The sequence below is a fragment of the Protopterus annectens genome, chromosome 9.part0, assembly GCF_019279795.1.
Source record: "Protopterus annectens isolate FY-2018-M chromosome 9.part0, PAN1.0, whole genome shotgun sequence".
In the NCBI taxonomy this organism is placed as follows: Eukaryota; Metazoa; Chordata; order Ceratodontiformes; family Protopteridae; genus Protopterus; species Protopterus annectens.
This window is the reverse complement of record NC_056743.1, coordinates 416,201,615-416,217,989: the sequence shown is the minus strand read 5'-3', so window position 1 is coordinate 416,217,989 and position 16,375 is coordinate 416,201,615. Positions and strand designations below refer to the sequence as shown.

General features: G+C 40.5%; 1 protein-coding gene across 1 annotated transcript in view; it reads left to right on the top strand.

The window, feature by feature from the left end:
- Window positions 1-16,375, top strand: part of DOK2 (docking protein 2) — an 816,359-nt gene that overhangs the window by 700,279 nt on the left and 99,705 nt on the right. The window contains exon 4 of the mRNA XM_044082956.1: window positions 7,828-8,000. Coding sequence (XP_043938891.1) covers window positions 7,828-8,000 — 173 coding nt within the window. The remainder of the gene's footprint in view (window positions 1-7,827; window positions 8,001-16,375) is intronic.

Genomic DNA, 16,375 nt, shown 5'->3' with positions numbered 1-16,375 from the left:
TTGATATGCAGGTTGGCCTCTATCAGGGACCAAGTACTTTGGATTGTTCTTCCCTGAAAATGCCCCTCCCACCCGATCTGGGAGGTGTCTGTGGTCACTATCACCTTGGGATGTGGTAAAACAAATGGTCGGCTCAAAAATAATCTTCTCGGATTCCATCCATCAAAACAAATCCTTCTTGCAATGATTGCAATTCAGATGAAATGATTCAAGGGATGAGTGAGGACAGACCATTGGGAGGTCAGAAGCCACTAAAAAATATTCTCATTTGGAACCCTGCTAGTGGTACTAATGTGATGGCCACTGCCATGGATTCTAGTGCCTGTAGAACTAGTAAGGCTGCAACATTGTCATTGGAGAGAATAATATCTACCTGAGATTTTATTTTTGGCAGTCTGTGAAGAGGAAGGGAGGCTATGTAAGAGGTTGTATTCATGCAGACTCCTATGAACTACAATTTTTGGGTCAGACTTAGTTGAGATTTGGCAAGATTCACAGTTGTACCTAGATGAGACAAATGCATAGGGTGAAATCTCTTGCCTGTTCAAGTAGATGCTTTTGAATTTCCAGAGCAGCCTGATCCCTCTGATTGGGTGGAACATCGGGGATTCTTCCTCCTATTTTTGGAGTGAGAAGGAAGGGAATGTAGTATCCTCTGGCAATGATCCTTACCACCCAAGCATCTGTGATTATTATTTTGCCAGGTTAGTGGGTGCAAGGGTAGTCTTCCCCCGACTGCCTCCAGAGTCAAGCAATTGGGCCTCCCTTCAGGAGCGCTGGTAGGGTTTCCCTGAGAAAGAGTCTCTGGAACCCTTATTTTGCGGGCCACCTCTGCCACAAGATCGGCATCTGCCATTATAGCTCCCCCTTCTGCCCCAAGGGAAGTCAGTACCACGTGTGTCCTGGAAAGGCCCTTGGGTTTTCTTGAACCACATTTTTCTGCTTCTCTAGTTCCTGAAACAGGAGCGTTGGGGAGCTGAAAAATGTATGCCCATGGTAGATAGGGTTTTTCCATCCTTTTCACACCTGACCAAGTTATCTTTAACTTTGGGACCAAAAAGGGAAGATCTGTCAAATGGAGCATTGATGAATGAAGACTTAAATGGCTTTGCAAAGTCACATCTGTGCATGCCTCGTTATGGCTATGCCAGAACCCGCTGCTCAAGTCGTCCCTTCGGCTGCATGCGCAATAAGTGAGTTAGAGATAGACTTCAGGATTGCAAGCTGGGAGGTACTTCATCCTGTGCCTTGTCACACACAATGCCTGTGAGGGAATCTGAGAGCTCCTTGATCAGATCCCTCTGAAGTCTAGTGAAGTGTACTACGGAATTCAACAACCATAAGGCAAAGGTCGAAGAAGCGTAGACCCGCTTCCCAAACCTACCCATGTCCCTGAACTCTTGGTTAAGTGAACAGTGGAACTTTCTTGTGCTAGTTCCTTCTTGGTGGCTGGTGCAACCACCATTGCATCTACTACTAAAGCTTTGGCCCAGTGCCAATGGTCATCTGGAGCTGAAAGGATTTTATCTGGTCTCCTAGGGATTGGCTCTACAAAATCAGGGCCTTCCAAGTCAGCTATGCCATCAACTTAATAAGATCATCAGCTGGTGGGGTCACGCAAAAGGCAGATGGGCGAGCAGCGAAAGCTTGCAAGTACACTGACTCCTCTAAGGATGGGTCTTGGGGCTTCCAGCCACCCCTGTGCTTTATTATTTCAAGAATGGCTCCAAGAGAGGACTTCTGGGGGTGACCTGGGGGAACCCTCCTCATCATTGAAGTCCATGTTCTCTGTGACAGATTCCTCCAGAGAATCAAAGTGTTTCCTCTTACATGACCTTTTCCGGGGCACCCCCTCAGTGGGACATTCTGTGGAGGACTCAGAAGAGGTAAGGCCCTGTACAGGGGTGTCCTGCAGCTTCGGCACTCACTGTCCAGTCATGGAGGTTGGTGGAAGCTCTGGACCAGAGGGAATCCTGGGAAAATTCCCTGAAGGGGAAGAAACTGGCTGGGAACCTGCAGAGGCCAAGGCCTTCTCCATAACTTGAAAGGCAGCCCCCCCCACCAAAGAGGGATTGGACCCCAGAGCCAGGAAGGGCAACCTCAGAACCGTGGTCCCACCCCACTCCGAGGAAAACACCATCAAAGTCAAAGCACAGGAAGTGCCCACAAATGATGCAGTGGAGCTATGACCCTGGGAGTCCATTGGAAGGAGTCCATCAGCTCTGAGGAAGCTGAGGAACTCAGGTCAGAGACTAGGGCTGAAAGCATGAGAGCTGCTGGCACCAGAACAGCTGGAACAGGGGAAATTGGAGCCATGATCTCTAAAACTGCAGTGGTGGTTAGAGGAGGAACATCTGGTGGAGTCTTTGGAGAAAATGTCTCATCTCCAGAAGGTAGTGAAGTCTGGGAAGAAGATGAAAGACCCCTTGCCATGAGGAGCTGATCCACCAACCTTACTACATCAACTTCCATTAGACTCCTGGAGGAACGAACAGAAAAGGCTGAAGGGGATTATGGGCTCTCTGAAAAGGGGCTTGGAAGATGCCCCACAAGGGGTCTATTGATGGGGAATACCTAGTTCTAGAAGCCTAAAGGAATCATGGTTCCAATGAAGCTAACTATGCCGTGGAAGGAACTGGTTCCAAGAATACTGTCGATACCCTAACCAGTACTGTGGAAGGAGAGGTTACATGAAAGGTCAGTGCCGAGGTGGACAGCACTGAAACTTGAGGTGCTAAGGTTGTTACTGCAACCAGAAATGAGGGGGACGGTTCCATAGATTTTTTGTTAACCAACTTTAGTTCCACAGTAGGTGCAGGAGCCAAAGATTTAGATCTTTTATGTGCTGGAGCCAAAGGGGATGCTGGCACCAAGAGACTCCTCTTCTTAGCATGTTCAGTCTTTGAGGAAAGGGAAGAAGATGATGAAGGAGAACACACATCCAATTTTGATGTCCTATGCTTACCGGACAAAGCCTCAAAGGATGGTTTTATCAGACCTTTTAAAATAAGGTTATTTTTCCTCTGTACAAGAGCCCGGTGACTAAAAACTTGACATATATCACATTCTTGTTGTAAATGCGCTGGACCCAAGCAATACATGCAAAATGAATGTCTGTCAGAACTCAGCATTCTTCTGCCACAACCAGAACATTTTTAAAGCCAGTTGTACCCTTACTCTTATCTGCCATGTTGATTGAGAAAAAGGAATCAATGGCAGAAAATACTCACACTAAAATATCCATGCACATAAAAGAAAAGAAAAAAGAGAGAGAGGCTGCCAACAATGGTAGGCCAAAACTACCAGAGGTAGGAGTACACTACCAGAATGGTAGGACAGATACCACAAGGTAAAGTAGAAGAAAACTACCAAAAAGGTAAAGTAGAAGAAAACTACCAAAAAAAGATACAAGTAAAATTAACTGGGTAGGAGAAAAAAAGGCTTTAGAAAATTTTCCGTATTGATCAAAGAAATAATAAAATTACACTTAGCTCAAGTAGAGTTCGGCTGACACGTCTTTACGAGAAGAGTGGAAAATGAGATCTGAGGTAACCTAGACAGAGGCATTCTGGGTAGGGACTTAGCTCAGGAGTTTTTGATTCGTGCGAGCTGTTATAACGGCCAAGCTGGTTCTGAGAGTTGGAACCTAATCCCACACATCAAGGATAAATGAAGATTGACAACATCAGAGAATCAGTTTCCTAATTCAACATATTCCCAGCCTGTGGAATCAGTTACAACTATAGGTCAAAGAACTCTTTTTGACTACCTTTAAGTCTAGTCCTGATGACTGAATGAGCAGACACAAATTTACACCTGGATGGTCTCAATTTGAAAGCTAAGCACTATTAAGTGCTTGAAAGCGCTAAGCATCTTTTGTGATTACTTGCCCAGTATTATTCCTCTGTACCTGACAGCGGCACTATAGGCACTAAATGAGGATTTACCAAGGTAACTCTATAGGAGCAAGTGAGTTACTAGTCCCAGTTACTGTGTTTTATCTCTTTTACCAGTTTTCTTGCATTTTCAGTTTTTTTCAACTATCTTATGTATGTCAATTTCTATTAAATCAAGCAGGTCTTCATTTAGATCATTCTATTCTACACTGAAAGCATCTTATTTTGCTCTCTGTTCTTTCTGTGTGAGTCTAAATGGACTTTCATGTAAGTCCTACTCTTATCTGTTACACCATTTTTCTAGTATTCATTGACTGATAATGTTGTAATATTGTCTGTATCAGTCTCTAAAGCTTTCATTTCTCAGTTGGTCTATCATTTCATAGTTGGTTACTTGTTTGCCTCGATAAATGCTTTGCTTTAAATACATCTACCTTTTGATTTCTTATTCTTTCCTTTGTAAACTTACTATGTCTGCATGTCTTTGCCTATATATACATTCATATATCTTTGGAGCTGCAGAGCTCATACTGATTGGCACATCTTCTATTCTGAATAAGTAGTGCACCATATAAGATCTATTTTTGTCTCCCACATACACACTTCTTTGTTAAGTATTTTGCTAGCCTCCAGTATTGTTCTTTTTCTTGTAGCAATTCATCACCAATTGCACTTTTTTAGGTAATCTAATATATTTTTATCTAAATATGCTGTTAAATTTTTATTTGTAGCTTTTAACAGCTCATCTGATACACTTATTTTTCTTTCATCTAACTTCTTACTCTTGCAAAAGCTCTTCTCTTTGGAAATTCCGGATTAGTTACTTAATAGAGATGATGCACAACCTTTTTCTTATCTATTGTCTCTATGCCTCTTACTTAGCCTTTTTTTTTGTGGTTGTTTTGTTGCTGTTGACTGCTTGTTCCTTCTACTGGGGGGGGCCTAGTCCAGTTGTAGGGATGTTTCCATGTTCTGAGGATTCTACACTTTTTTCCTGTCCTGGCACCTGTGCTTCTGCCAAGAGTAGTCACTTTTGTATCCTAGGTCTTGTGCACCCACAGGTTATGGTCCTTTTCTGTAATGGGGCAGAGATCTTTCAACAAAGGTGAGCAGAGACATGTTAAGTATTGGTTATTTAATAGGATGTTACTACTGTCAATGTATGGCTATAATACCATGCATTCTTTGAAGAGATCCAGCTTCTTCAGAAAATTATGAGCAACAAGTATGAATAGCTTGATATACTTGGGTAGGTTTGTTTGTCTTACAGAAGAAAGAAATAATCACTATCCATGAAGGAGTATTAAAAAATTTTACAATAAAGTGTCAAGAGATGCTTAGCTATTTCACTCTTCTCAAACTGGGTAAAAAAGTGACAAAAAGTGGGCAGTTTTAATCCCCTTTATGTTTTGGACTTGAAAGATTATTCAATGTAATCTGGGAAATGTTATTGCTCCAAAGAAACATTGAAACACACATATATGCCAGTTTAAAACAAGAAATCCATTGAGATGCATGATACTCAGTCATTCCAAAACAAAAAAGATCCCAGGAAATATGTTAATTTTAACACTGTTCTACTCTGGCAAACTAAATATGAACTTAATCCAATTTTCTAATTAGTTTGAATTCTATATAATGTTAAATTGCAATTTGTATGAATAAAAACGTGGTTGTTAGAAAATGACATTTGGTTTATAAGTATTTAACTTATTCATTACAATGATAGTGCTACACATCAGCAGTGAATCTATCATATTGTTGGTGTCCTTTAGAAGGCTTTATTTATAACTGGATAATCTAATCTATATTCATTTCTAATAACCAAGGCTTAGAATATGTTGAATTTTGATGGCATAATACAATATCATCTGTCCTGTTTTCCATATGCATTGTGAAATATGCAAATAAATAGGACTGTCTCAGCATAAAATCCTCCTCCATTCTGCTAGCTGTTGACTCTTCTTCTTCTGAGACTAACATGTCCCCATTAAAGGGTGTGACCAGCCAGTTTGCTAGCTACATCACTATGTTAGACTCCCCCATCCATGCCCTTCAATTTTCTGAGCAGCGTTGTATGAGGCACAGTGTCAAAATCCTTACTGAAATCCAGATACTCCACAGTCACATGGCTGTCCTTGGGAATAACAACTGTAATCCAGATGTAAAAGTGAAACAGGTGGAGTGGCAAAACTTGCACAATGCCAGTCATCTGTCAGATTACATCGGCTAACTTAAACAGTCTTTTCCATTACCTTCCCAGAAACTGTGAAACCAACAGCTCTGTAGGTGCCTAGCTGTTTCTTTGGATTTAAGGAAAATTATGCTTCTTATTATCACAAAACACTGGTTTCATTTGACCCTGATTATTTGTTAATTTAATATAACATTTATTAAATCTGTGATCATGGTTTGAATCATAGATTATTGTCTTTATGCTTTTAAGCATTTTTTATTCCATCATGCAATATTCATTGCATTAACTTCTGTTCTGGTTTTGCTTGTAAGTGACATAAAATGCTCCTTAATAGTTTGATCTCCACATTCTCCCATGTACACACCTATAGTTCTAAGCATTGATTAATCCAACACTTTCCACATCTGAAGTTTTAATAATGCCTTGTGTCAGAGCTGATTAGTTGAGCAAGCTCTCTTCTTGTTCCTGCTTTGACCAGAGAGTACAATCCTCGTCTTTAAAGATTGCTAAATGTCACATCATAATTTCCTAGCAGCAGTTTCAAGTCAAATTAAGGGCCTTTGTCATTGCTAACCTTTCCTTGCTAGACAGGGAAAGCAGTGATTGGAAATAGACATACAAGAGTACATGGAAATAGTTTTAGCATCCTATAACTTCATAAAGTCTGCTATCACATTTTTGTCCATGTGAGATGTGAAGTTATTATAATGAATAACCTGCCTTGCACATCTTTGTTTTTCTACTCTGTATAACTTGAAGCCTTTTTGAAAGAGTGTGTTGCTCAAAACGTTGTACTCCAAACTTATAAAAAAAGAATGCTTGTGGTACGGTGATACAGTAATCAGCATTAATGCCTCAATGCACTTGGCTCTTAGAGGTTAATAGAGGTTCACAGATTAATACTAGGCTAACTGCCCTTGCGAGCCATTTTAAGCTTAGCCAATTATCCCTTGTGAGACTCAAACCCTATACCTTGTGTTTGTAAGGCAAACACCTTAACCATTAGGCCACCCTCCCAACCCCTCAATTCAGTTCCAGGTGGCATATCTTCTGTGTGGAATCTGCATATCCCCCCTGTGTTCATGTTTTAAGTTTTCAGTAGATAATTTTGTTTTTCCCAAACAGAGGCAGGCAGGTGAAAAAGTTATTCTCCAAATTGCCCATGGATACATGAGGTAATATCAACAATGAATGGCACTCCATTTAGGACTGGGTTTCTTCCTTAAAACCACTAAGTGCCAGCCTGGATAGGCTCTGGCACTCCAATGACCCTGAATAAGATAAACCAAATATCAGAACATGAATAAAAATATATCATATTTGCCATCCAAAAAGACACTATGACAACTATTCCACAGGCTGATGCAGTACTTGATTCATTATGATTACAGAGACGACAACTTATTATTTGCTCCCATATCTTCCTGAATTTGCCCATTGGACTGATACATTTTGAAGCTTTTAACAGCATTTCTGAGAAACCATGGAAAATGAGTAATAACCTTTATATCATCTTGAGCTTAAGTGCAATGCACTTATGCACTTACTTGCAACTGAATAATGCACTTTTCTATGTGCTCCAAACCATATGTTGCAAATAAAATGCATTTGGTATCTTATCTATTGGAAAGGGGCATAAAACTGTTTGCAAACCATATCAAAATCATCAGATTACTTATGTGTAACTGAGTAACATCAAGTTTAAACATTTTTTGTATGTTTTATTTTTGACAGTGAAAGAATTTAAGGTAACTGCAAGGAGGACCGAAGCCACAGATAGATGTCAACTCCGTGGAACATACATTCTGAAAGCAGACAATGATTCCTTGGTGATTAAAGACACAAAGACAGGTGGAATCCTTTACACGTGGCCATACAGATTTCTAAGAAGATTTGGACGAGACAAGGTAAATCTGTGAAATGCTATACAACTTGTTTGGGGTGGGTGGGTGGGGGGGGGATACTATCAACTAAAAATGACAGTAAAACATATCAATAACTTTGTGTGTTTTATAGCCTTTGAATCTAAATCCAGAGAAGCAAAACTCTGGGCAAAAAGGGAATTACTTCTTGATTTGTCAGTATTCAAATTTTAGAAATAGTGTCAGTATGATTTAATAGCAAAGCCAGAAAGCAAACACTTGGCAAAAACTAGAATAAACTCTCTTATGTGCTACCCAGAGTTCTTCAGACTAGATACAGGAAAAGAATAACATCTGTTAAGTTATAGAAGATACAAGCACAGCTAACATTAGTCCTGAACTATTACATGAACTGCTCGTAAACAAAGGCTACAGGGTTTTACTCCTTCCACCTCCGTTATCCAACTGTATGAATCTGAGCAAGTCACTTAACTAGACAGTGTCCATATGCCGCCCCTGAAAAGGGATGCTTGTGTCCAGTTGTCTTAGCTAGTTAACAAATATGTAAAATAAATTAGCACAGGAAACAACATGGCTTTGATAATTAATAATGCAAAAATTAAACCCCTACGTAAAAAAAAAAAAAAAAAAATTACACAAGGTCAGAGAAGATGTGTAATTTGTTAAGGTAAGACAACTAAAAAAGCATGCTCAGAAAGAACTAGTATGTGACAGGGGTATACTACATACAACAAAGTTACTAGAAATGTTTGTTAAAGGAGATAAGTGCTATTAAAAACAGCATGCACATAGCCTGTGTTTTTATTTCTGTGAATGTGCGTGGGGATTACTAATGGGAAGTAAACCACAAACCTGTGACCAGCTGTACCTCATGTGATAGATTTTTTGGTAATGAATACAGTCAGAAAATACATGTATACCTTCAGACATATGGGCATTCACATTGCACTCTATAGGCATTCACTGGTTTTGGGACACTTGGCATTCTTTTCTAGTTGGTCATCTAAATGTGGAGAAGACTTTTCATACCATCCTAGAATCAAAAGCATTAAACGGACATATTAGATTAGATGAATGCAGCCCTCTAGAATTGAATGTAAATTTCTCTCTAAAAAGGGCTCCTAAATCTCAGAAAAATGGTAAAATGTAAGTACTTTGGGAAGAATGACAAAACTCTGCTACTGCAGACAACAGTTACCTACTATAAGTTATTTTGTGTGCTGGATATATCTAAATAGATTTTCTGCGACACCTTTTAGGTTTTAACATGTTTTTTTCTTTTTTTTTTATCTGGTTAGCTTCATTTTCTTTGCCTTGGAAATATATGCATGTATTTTTGCTGATTAGTGTTTATTCAAATGTACGTATTTGTATACACACTTTGTTTCATGTTTTGTAAGGACATACACAGCTGTAATTGCTAGTTTTCTTTTTCTTTTTTCCCTTTTACACTTTTGCAGCATAAAAAAGGCCTTTATTTCACCATCCTGTACTAACCACCCTTCACTTCAACAAATAATTCTGCACTTTACTATTGATCATATTCAGTTTCCTGTCTCCACAGCCTAGTTTTAGTTTAGTCTATTACACACTGCTACTCTTTTTAATCCCAGCTATTTTCATTCACTGTTGATTTTCTAGCCCCCGAGCATCCACTTATTTCTGATTTTCTTGCCTGCTTTCATAAAGACATTTGATATTCCCCTCCCCTTTTAATCTCCCTTGCTATTGCTTTACCTCTCTGCATTATGGATTATCCATCTTTTTCCACCACTGATCCTGAGAACTATCGCCCTATTAGCCTTACGAGCCTGGTCTGCAAGGCCATGGAAAGTATCATCATGGAACTCATAAACATAGCCTCTAAACTCTGGACCCCACCCAGTTCAGGTTTGAGAAAGGCAGATCATGCCTTCTGAACCTGACCAACTTCTTTGAGGCAGTCACCAAAGCCGTAGACGAGGGTAAGGTGGTTCACACAGCCTATCTTGACCTCGTCAAGGCTTTCAACACCATCCTCCATTCTGGAATTATAGCTAAACTCAATAAACTAGGTATAAATCCTTACATCACAAGATGGGTTGTCAACTGGCTCACTGACAGAACCCACACTGTAAATGTTGCAGACTCCAAATCTGACTTCAAACCTGTGACAAGTGAAGTACCACAGGGTTCAGTCCCGGGACTTCTCCTGTTTGGTATCTACTTCTCTGAAGTACAGGCTAACACAGAAGGCCTCTGGCTAACAAAGTTCACAGATGACTGTAAACTAGGAGCCACAGTCGAGTCCCCAAATGATGTGGACATCCTACAAAAAGGCCTCACTGAGACAGATGCCTGATGTCAGAGGCATGGCCTCAAGCTCAATGCCAAAAAGTGCATTGTCATCCCCTTTGGTAAAAACTCTGTACCCATGAACTACCACATAAACTGCAGTCTACTTAACACCGAATGTGTGATAAGAGACCTTGGGATCCAGGTGGACAGTAGTCTCTCCTTTGATAATCGCATTGCCACAGTAGTCAGGAAATCCTTCTATGTGGCACACCTCATCATAAAAGTTTTTTCATCCAGGAAAAAAGAGGTCATTGTTCCCCATTACTTGGCACTCATTAGACCCATCATAGAGTACAATGCCCCTTTTGGAATGTACCTCACAAGACATCTGCAGCAGCTGAAAAGGTCAAAGAAGTATCTCATAAAGAGGGTTACTGGCCTCAAACAGATGCCCTACACTGACCATCTCAAAAAACTCCATCTTTACTCTGTAGCATATTGCCTACTCCGAGGAGATCTCTGCCTAACATATGAATGTTAAACCCAGAGCTGTTGGACATGCTACACCTAAAGAAATCCCAATCCCTCCAAGCTACATGCTCTAGGGACCTAAACCTTGTCACCACAATAAACAGGACATGCTGGAGGGATAGATTCCTGTCTCAGAGACTTCCTATACTCTGGAACAAGCTACCCATCTAAGTCAAGCAAAGTTCCTCATTGGTACTCTTCAAGAAAAATCTTGATGAGTGGATGGGAAATAGGAAATACACCCTGGGGATCACTTCTGTTGCTCTGCTTGACAGGGGCACAGGAAATTAACTTTATTGGGTGGCGTAAACCAGGGAGCCTTCTTGGCTAGGCCTACTTAGGCCCTTGGGCCGATAGCCTAGTACCTACCTATGAACCTACTAACCTATGTGTAAATAGATTTTTTGCTGCTACCTTTATCCATTTTTATTAGAGATGGAGTATCTCTGCTGAATTTTAAGGCCAGATCCCAACTCAACATCATTAGCTCTTCTGAATAACTTGAATCCAGCTTTGTTAACTTCATTAAAAGTTCTGTATATCCACCTTCATGTTTTTTTTAATCTCTGATAAGTCCCCTATCTCTCTCTCTCTCTCTCTCTATATATATATATATATATATATATATATATATATATATATATATACATCTATCTGTTTATCTATCTAGGTACTTTTCCGTTATCGGAGCAACACTTTCAATGTGATTGTTCAGCTGTACTCCAGTTCCTTAACATGTCTGCTAACCACATATGTGTAAAAAGTATTTATTTTAATAATAAATTATAAAAAAATACAAGTTTTTGTTAAATTTTACACACATCTGGTTAACAGACTTCTTAAGCTACTAGATTACAACTGAACAATCAAGTTGAAAGTTTTCCCCCGATAAGTTATAAAGAGAACTATCAACTGGCCCCGACTTTGTATGAAAAAAATCCAGTTTCACGACTATTTAGTGTTAACGAAATCCATATATAAATCAACGAAAATGTATTTTTACTTAGCAAACATTACCATTCCACATGTTGTGTGCTCCACTTTCTAAGAGTCACTGTTTACTTTTGGGGACCATTTGGTTGTGCCAGAAACAGGGAATAAATGTGAGGTAAGAAAAAAAACAAAATAACTGGAAAGCAAGCAGGCATGAACCAACCTACTTTTACAGTAAAGTTACATAACATGTTTCCCATGAAAGGGCGCGACAGGGAAACTTGCAAACCTTGAAAGCAGTGGTGTTGTTTGAACAGGCCTTTTCCTTGCCTCCTGAAAGAGCTGTTTATTTCTCACAGAGAAGGAATGGATGTTTGCCATGACCTGTTCAGTTACTTACACACTACGGTACCCGAGTTCGCACGGTACGATCCTCTGCAGATGAATTCATATTCCTCAGTAAATAGCAAAACTCCATCGGATTTTAAGTGAAAGTCATATAATGCAAATTACACTTATACTGTTTTATATTTGTGCATAGTGCCGCCAAATCCATAAATGCCTTTGAACAGAAACCGCTGTAATGTGATGAATTTTAATTTGTATGCATGCTGTTATTTCACATAAATAAAATGGTGTTTTTCAACTGAAGGGTGTCTCTTTACGGATAGTTTATGGAAACAAGCAGATCCTTCATAAGTGTAGGTACTTCTCTGGGCATGCTTCACGGCAACAGTTCTGTTTCACGAAGACTGTTGCCCTGTTAATAGAAAAGTACCTCTATATATATATATATATATATATATATATATATATATATATATATATAGACAGATACACTCCCATGTTCCTATGTCCCTTTACTACACCCCTAACATTCCCCTTTTGCTATTTCCAACAGTGAAGTAACAGCATGTCATTCAATGTATCCTTCTCCATTGTTAGCTACAATCTGAGCCAAAACATCTAGCCTTTAGCCTCCTTACTCCAACTTGACTGTTCGTCTACTATAAATTTCTGTTTCACTGTATATTTTTTAAATTGGAGTAAATAAATCAACCTCATGTATGTTGCCAGATAGTAGGCTCTTAGCAATTTGTCATGTTTTGGCAGAAGATGGAAATATACAGTGGCATGAGTGCTGGTCAGTCAGTTTAAAGGATCAACATTTCACTAGCTGCTTAACCTCTGGTATGGTGTGGAAAAGTTAGGTCACATTTCCCTTCTTCTTCACCTCCCAGGACTGCACAATTCACGTTTTTACCGGTTTAAAGGCTAACGTGGAAGGCCACTGAATGACAAAACTTGCCAACAACTGCAATCTGGGAGCAATCCCCAGTGATGCAGATATCCTTCGGGAGGGTCTACATCAGGCAAATGATTGCTGCCAGAATCATGGCCTAAAACTCAGTGTGAAAAAATGCATTATCATGCCCTTTGGGAAGTCCAATACCCCTGCAAATTGCAATATCAACAGCATACCCCTAAAGAGGTGAGATAGCTAGGTACACAGATAGCCAGTAGCCTGAACTTTGACCTTCATGTATCCACAGTGGTCAGGAAGTCCTTTTATGTGGCACAACTTATAAGTAAAGGTATGGCATCCAGATTCAAGGAAATTATAGTCCTGCTGTACTCAGCCCTCAACAGACCAATAATTAAGTACAATGAGACATTTAGTATGTACCTGACTAGGCACTTACAGCACATGGAGCAACCTCAGAGTTTCCTCACAAAGAAAATACATGAACTATGTGAACAGACTAAAAGCCCTATTCCTGTAATATGTCTCCTACCGACTATTAAGGGGTGACCTATGCCTGACCTACAAAGCACTCACAAATCCAGCCCTGATGGATCTGCTACACATCTGCAAGTCAAATAGCATGAAAGTCACCCAATCTAGGATATAAACCTGGTCAGCAACTCAAACAAACAGTTTCAAGCCATGTGCCTTCAGTTCTGTAATCCATTCCGTTATCCTTTGATGAAATTATTGCTCAGAGTCTGCCTGTAATGCTACATCATCATCTGCATACAGCAATTTTGTTGCTCTGTCCCCTCCAACCTGTTTGCTAATGTAGTCCATCACCAGTATGAACAGCAGCAGGCTCAGAGTTGAACCCTGATGCACACTCCTACTGGGAATCTGTGAGACCGAACACTGTTCATACTTGAGTCATTGGGTACTTGTACATAACCTGCATTAATTCTACCCATGTTTCAGGGACTTTGAACCACTGCAGGGGTGCCCAAATCAGCTTTCTTGGGACCTTATCACATGCTTTCTCCAAGTCTGGGAACACCCAGTTGGACTCTTTCATCTTTAGCTTCTTCTCAACTCTCTGTCGCATTGCAAAGATCGGGTCAGTTGTGCTGCATCCTGACCTGATTCCAATTTGCTCATCTCCCATCTTACTTTCTACTGCTCTATATATTTTTTTTTCAATCACCTTCACCAAGATCTTTGATGCAGTCTGACAGGGGTTTGATAACTCCGTACTGTTCACAGCTGTAAATGTCCCCTTTGTTCTGGAAGATTTGCACTAGTATTCTTATTCTCCAGCCATACAGGATACACCTTTCTCTCCACACTGCTATGAGTACCCATAGGAGCCATTTCTCCACTACATCATCCAGCATCTTTATCATATCTGTTGTGCCCTGATCTGAGCCTGCTGCTTTCCCTGACTTGATTTCCCTTAGTGCTGTTCTTACTTCTTCTAGGATGGGCTTCTCTTCTTCTCTCATTGTAGGCTGTGTCTCGGCAGTACACCTTCTGTGGAGTTTTCTTCATGCAGAAGCTGCTGGAAGTACTCCTTCCATCTGCTTTTAATGTCCTGTGGACTGTTGGCATTCCTTATGAAGGGAGTCTGGCTATCTTTATCTTTCTGTCTTTGCCTTACAACCTGATAACTTTTCTTTGTGCCATCTACTGACTTACATTCCAGAAGCTGGTATAATGCCTCCGATGCCTTGTTCTTTGCTATTGCAGCTTCTTTGTTAGCCAAACAGTATTGCTTCCTAGCCTGGTCCATCTTTTCTATCTCCAAGCATATCTCGCTAGTGGTACGGAATTGATGGTAGAGGCCATCAGGCCTAACAAACAAACAAACAATCTTGCTTTTGGATGAAAGTACTGAAGTACATGAGAAGCCGCCAGCCTTGATGACAGTACTCTTGCCATTGGAAGTCTAGTAATTTGTTAAATTGTGTTGATCTGAGAATGGAGTGGGTGGAGAAGAGTGTCAGGAGCGATTTGTGACAGACGAGTACCAGTAAGAGTGAAAGGGAAGGTCTACAAGAGGGTAGTGAGACCAGCTATGTTATATGGGTTGGAGACAGTGGCATTGACAAAAAGGCAGGAGTCACGTGGCAGAGTTGAAGATGTTAAGATTTGCACTGGGTGTGACGAGGATGGACAGGATTAGGAATAAGTATATTAGAGGGTCAGCCCAGGTTGGAAGGTTTGGAGACAAAGCCAGAAAGGCAAGTTTATGTTGGTTTGGACATGTGCTGAGGAGGGATGCAGAGTATATTAGGAAAAAGATGCTAAGGATGAAGCTGCCAGGTAACAGGAAAAGAGGAAGGCCTAAGATAAGGTTTATGGATCTGGTGAGAGGGGACATGCAGGTGGTTGGTGTGACAGAGCAAGATGCAGAGGACTGGAAGAAATGGTAACAGTTGATCTGCTGTGGCGACCCCTAACGGGAGCAGCCGAAAGAAGAAGAAGAAGAAGAGGTGTTGATTTGAGAACCTATGAATTCTATGTGTTGAGTAGGGGTAGTTTGCTTTTGGCATGATTGATTCTTATACCTGTTATGTAACATGAAGTAGAAATGCTTGGTGCTACAACAACAGATCCCTGGAGATAGCAGTTAGCAGCTAAGCATCTAGATATGAGAAAACATGGATCCATTGCAGTTGTAGGTGAGCTGCTATGACTGCCATAATATTGGTGAACACCTGGAAGGCTATGATGAGATCGACTGGTAGTACCCTGAATTTGTAATGACTGGCTCCCATCCGGAAATACAGAAATCTCCTGGATTGCCTTTGAATCTTTATATGGTAGTACACATCTTGGAGATCTACAGAGCATATCCAATTTTCCATTCTCAAGAGAGGAAATACCATGATCATCCAAAACGTTGTCTATTTGACAAACTGATTGAGGTGGTTGAGATCTATTACTGGCCTGGGGTCCCCTGTCTTCTTTGGAATTAAAAAGAACCTGGAATAGAGTCTGGATTATAACTGTTTTGAGGGTGACCTGTTGGATGACTATTTTCTAGCAACTTTGAAATTTCTGTTGCTGCAGATTCTAACTGATCAGGTGAAGTATCAGGAATCCTTAATTTTTTCTTTGACAGATACAAAAAAAGAGTATGATGTAGCCTCTGCTGATTATCCTTAACACCCATGAATTGGACATAATGATTTGCCAGGCTTGTGAGTGCAAGGTGAAGCGTCCCCCTGACTGCTTCCAGAGTGCAGTAGCTGGGTGACCTTTCAGGGGCATGAAACCCTGATTCTGTGGTCTGCCTCTAGGGTGATGTCCTCTTGAGATGCCTCCCTCTCTGCTGGGGGTGGAAGTCTGTCTCCAGGAGTATCATGGTGAAAACCCTGAGATTTCCTGAACCACATTTTCTTATCTC